This window comes from Chiloscyllium plagiosum, chromosome 30 (assembly GCF_004010195.1).
Source record: "Chiloscyllium plagiosum isolate BGI_BamShark_2017 chromosome 30, ASM401019v2, whole genome shotgun sequence".
Lineage (NCBI taxonomy): Eukaryota > Metazoa > Chordata > Chondrichthyes > Orectolobiformes > Hemiscylliidae > Chiloscyllium > Chiloscyllium plagiosum.
Window position 1 is genome coordinate 45,728,664 of NC_057739.1, and position 4,267 is coordinate 45,732,930.

General features: G+C 43.7%; 1 protein-coding gene across 1 annotated transcript in view; it reads left to right on the forward strand.

The window, feature by feature from the left end:
- The window catches only part of adamts13 (ADAM metallopeptidase with thrombospondin type 1 motif, 13), a 68,745-nt gene extending 66,792 nt beyond the window's left edge, over nucleotides 1-1,953 (forward strand). Inside the window, exons 30-31 of the mRNA XM_043719720.1 lie at nucleotides 807-1,086; nucleotides 1,689-1,953. Coding sequence (XP_043575655.1) covers nucleotides 807-1,086; nucleotides 1,689-1,865 — 457 coding nt within the window. The 3' untranslated portion in view covers nucleotides 1,866-1,953. The remainder of the gene's footprint in view (nucleotides 1-806; nucleotides 1,087-1,688) is intronic.
- The last annotated feature ends 2,314 nt before the right edge of the window (nucleotides 1,954-4,267 follow it).

Below are 4,267 nucleotides of genomic sequence, written 5' to 3' on the forward strand. Positions count from 1 at the left end.
GAGGGTCAGTGCTGAGGGAGTGCCGCACTGTCACTCTTTGATAGAAGGAATTCTTCATTCTGGGATAATGCCCACCTTGGTGCTAGACTCTCCTACACGGGGAAACTCCATCTCAGCATCGAGCCTGTTAAACCCCCTGCTAAATGTTAAAAGTTTCAATACAGTGCCCCTATGGGAGGGTCAGTAATAAGGACAATCTGCAATGTCAGTAGGTCAGTACCCAGAGACCGCTGTACTCTCAGAGATGAGAGGTTAATCCAAGATCTGTGCACTCTCCAATGGATGTTTCTAAAATTCCGTGGACAGGTACCAAAGACTAAAGAAAAAGGCTAACAGAAAAGTTGGGCATTACTTCCAGAGGACTGCTATCTAAAGAGGTGCAAGTTAAATTTACACATTCACAGAGCTCATTTGGAATTGTTCAGTTCTGGACTCTATGGAAAAGTGAAATAAGCCTTCGAGGGCATATTCAGAATGACCAGAATAATCCCAGGGTCAGAGGTTTGAGTTGATTAAGAGGTTGCATAATTTAGGTTTGTGGATTCCTTCAAGAATAACAGAAAAGGCTGCGATGGGATAAATATGTTTGTGATTTCAATAGGGCCTTTAAAAAAAGACTAAAACAAAATCAAAACGGAAAAAGCTCAGCAAGTCTGGCAGCATCTCTGGAGAGAATTCAGAGTTGACATTTCCTTCCAATGACCTCTCTTCAGAACTGACTATTTCCTGTGGTGGGGAATGTTCCGGGAGGTACTGGTGATGGTAGTGGACACAATGATAAAACTGAAGTAGGTTGCTCTGCGTTGATATAGTGAACCACTTCCTCACAAAAAGGCAGTGAAAATCTGGAAAGCTTTTTTCCCAGAACAGACATCTGTTTCCCAAATGATCTTTGTCTTTTTTACAGAATGCGACAGGCAGCTGTACGGACCACAGGGTGTTATTGTGAGTCCCATGCAGCCCTACAGAGAGGGGCAAGTCTGTCGGACCATTATCAATGTGGCTCCAATCAACCGGATCCAAATCAGAGTCCTTTACCTCAGATTCAATATTCGATTCAATGTGACTGCAACTGACTACATTCTTGTGAGTTGGAGTCAGAATCCTGTGAATTTGTTTCAAGGATTTATATTCTGCACTTAGTTCACCCCAATTCTCTCTTTCTTTCACTGGGGTATGGTTTCCCACACACTGACTCTCACTGGGGTATGGCTCCACATACACTGACTCTCACTGGGGTACGGCTCCACATACACTGACTCTCACTGGGGTACGGCTCCACATACACTGACTCTCACTGGGGTACGGCTCCCACACACACTGACTCTCACTGGGGTACGGCTCCCACACACACTGACTCTCACTGGGGTACAGCTCCCACACACACTGACTCTCACTGGGGTACAGCTCCCACACACACTGACTCTCACTGGGATACACATTGCTTAGAAACTGACTATCTTTTTGCAAACAGCTGGAGGGTCATTATGGGCCAAATGGCCTCCTTCCAGACAATAAGTTCTAATTTTCTGAAAGAGGAGAGATGAAGTTAACATCATGTCAGTGATTATAGTTATTTCAAATGTTAACAACTATTGAATTTAATCTTCAGCCTGTATGGACTCAGTCATGCTTCTGTTATTACGGTGTAACTCAGTCATTGACTGTTAAAATCTTTTTGTTCTCAGATAAAAGATGTCACCACACAGAGGTATTCGGCATACCGTGGTAACAGCCTGTTCCAGTGGCAATCACTGGGAAACTCTGTTGAGATTGAATTTCATGGTGATTTCGGATTCCGGGCTTTGTTCAGAGCTCTGCCCTCCATGACGCTCGGTGCTACCCGGAGGCTGAACTGTGGCTGAGACATTCAGGCAGAATCTCTCTCCCCCGGATCATCCTGCTGCTTCCTTATTTCCACATGGTCATTCTCTGGTTCTCACCACCTGGTGGCACTTGATCACCCTTCTCCAAAGCCAATCTTTGCTGTACTTACCTCCCAAAAGAAACCAAACTTGCCGTGATTTTAAGCTGCAAGCTACCGTTGTGTAGAACCTAATCGCAGGCTCCAGTATCTCGAAGGTGGTTGAACGGATACTGAAATGTTCGAGCTATAACTAGAGAGTATCTGTTTCAATCTGTGCTTTCGACTGCCCAAGGTTTCCAATTGTTCAGAACCACTGCGTCAATTGTGATGAACCAGAGAATAATTAGAAAATGGTCTTTGTCCCAGTACAAGCTCCAAGCAAGGCCCTCCTTGTTTACACAGAAGAGAAGCAAAGAGGCATTGTGTTTCATTTGTGAAGACCTGGGAATGATAATTTAAAAGGGGATTAAGGAACAATCTAATTGAGCTGTTCAAGATGATTTAGGATTTGATAGTGTCAATTGAAGGAAGGGAGGTTCTGGGGGCGAGAGGGAAGATTATTCAAATTCAAGCCAGGCTTTCAGGGGTGATGTCAGAAGAATATCTTCACCCAAGGAAATCCAGAACTTTCTCTCCCCGAGTTAGGACTGTTAATCCTGTGGATAAAGTAGGGGTGGGCTGGTCTCAATTAAAACTTTAAAAACTTAAGTACTCATGTGCTCACAACATTCCACTTTCTCAATGCTCTTTGTTCAGAGGTTTCTTCTGAATTTTCTGTTGAATTATGACTGACTATATTATATTTATGCTACCTATAAATTGTTCATGTTAAAAATTTCAAATTTGAATAAAGGTGTACGTAGACAGTGTTAAGGAACATCAGGTCTCGTGGTATAGTACTACATCTACACTGAGTGGTGGGACAGGGACTTGGGCCCTCACGTCCCACTGAGTTCACACACTGCCGCTTGTGGGTGTCTCCCTAGCTCTGCCATCTTTGAGCCAACCCAGCTTGAGTCAGATGGCAGTTCAGAGTTGAAAAGAGGTGCCACCCAATGTGCCAGTTCAACAGAGGAGATCCTTAGGTGATGTATCCTTCCCAAACTCATGAGCATAGTCTTGCATGTAGAACCCTATCTGGATTGGTGGAGTGGGGCAGAGTAATGTCTCACAATCGATTAGTGATAGATGCAAGACATCACATGAAGGTCAGGGACTGACAGTAAGTTAACCTTGGATGATAAGTAGAGAGAAAGAAAATGGGCAGGTGTTGAAAAAGGAGTGGGCCAGATTATGCCACACGGTAAGATCACTGCAGGATGCTGACAAGGGAGGGTAGGGGAACATGCGTCTGGTGGTGGAATCCTGCCAGAGTTAATGGAATGGTGGCTTACAGTCCTTTGGACGAGGAGGTTGGTGGTTAGTATGGACAAGAAGGACCATATCATTTTTATGGGGATGGCAAAAGAGCAGGAAATGGGTTGGACACGGTTACGCGTCCTATCAACTGCAGTAGCACGGAACCTGTATGGGGGGGGGGGGGGGGGAGGGGGGCATCATCATGTGACAGAGACAGACATTATCGACTTATCCAGCGCCTTCTGTTTTGTTCAGATAAGCAGTCCTCAGTCTGTGCTATTATCACTCCCCTAACACTGTGAAGGTTTTATACAAAGTTAAAACTCACACAACACCAGGTTATAGTCCAACAGGTTTAATTGGAAGCACTAGCTTTCGGAGCACCGCTCCTTCATCAGGTGATTGTGGAGGGCTCGATCATAACACAGAATTTATAGCAAAAATTTACAGTGTGATGTAACTGAAATTATACATTGAAAATTTGATTGTCTGTTGAGTCTTTCATCTGTTTGAATACCGTGATAGTTTCACTTGTTTCATGTGTAAATCACAAAACCTATTTTTTAAAAGTTGAATTCGCAGGTTAGCTGTTAACAATGGGTGATAGCTAGACAATATACTGAAGGTGTTGGCCCCCTGTGTTCTCTGTCTATGCCATGATGTTTAGATTGATTCTAATCTAAAAAAGTGAGATAACAGAGTTTTATGCAGTTTTTGAGCTCAGAGTTTTACATAAATTCATGCAGTTTTTGAGCAAAGTACAATGTAACTCTGCAAGTACAAATTCACCCCACAAAATATATAAAGTTAAAAATCACACAACACCAGGTTATAGTCCAACAGGTTTAATTGGAAGCACACTAGCTTTCGGAGCGACGGGCGCGTCGCTCCGAAAGCTAGTGTGCTTCCAATTAAACCTGTTGGACTATAACCTGGTATTGTGTGATTTTTAACTTTGTCCACCCCAGGCCAACACCGGCACCTCCAAATCACAACATATATGTGTGCATATGGGTCTTTGTCTGTCTGTGTGTATCTGTC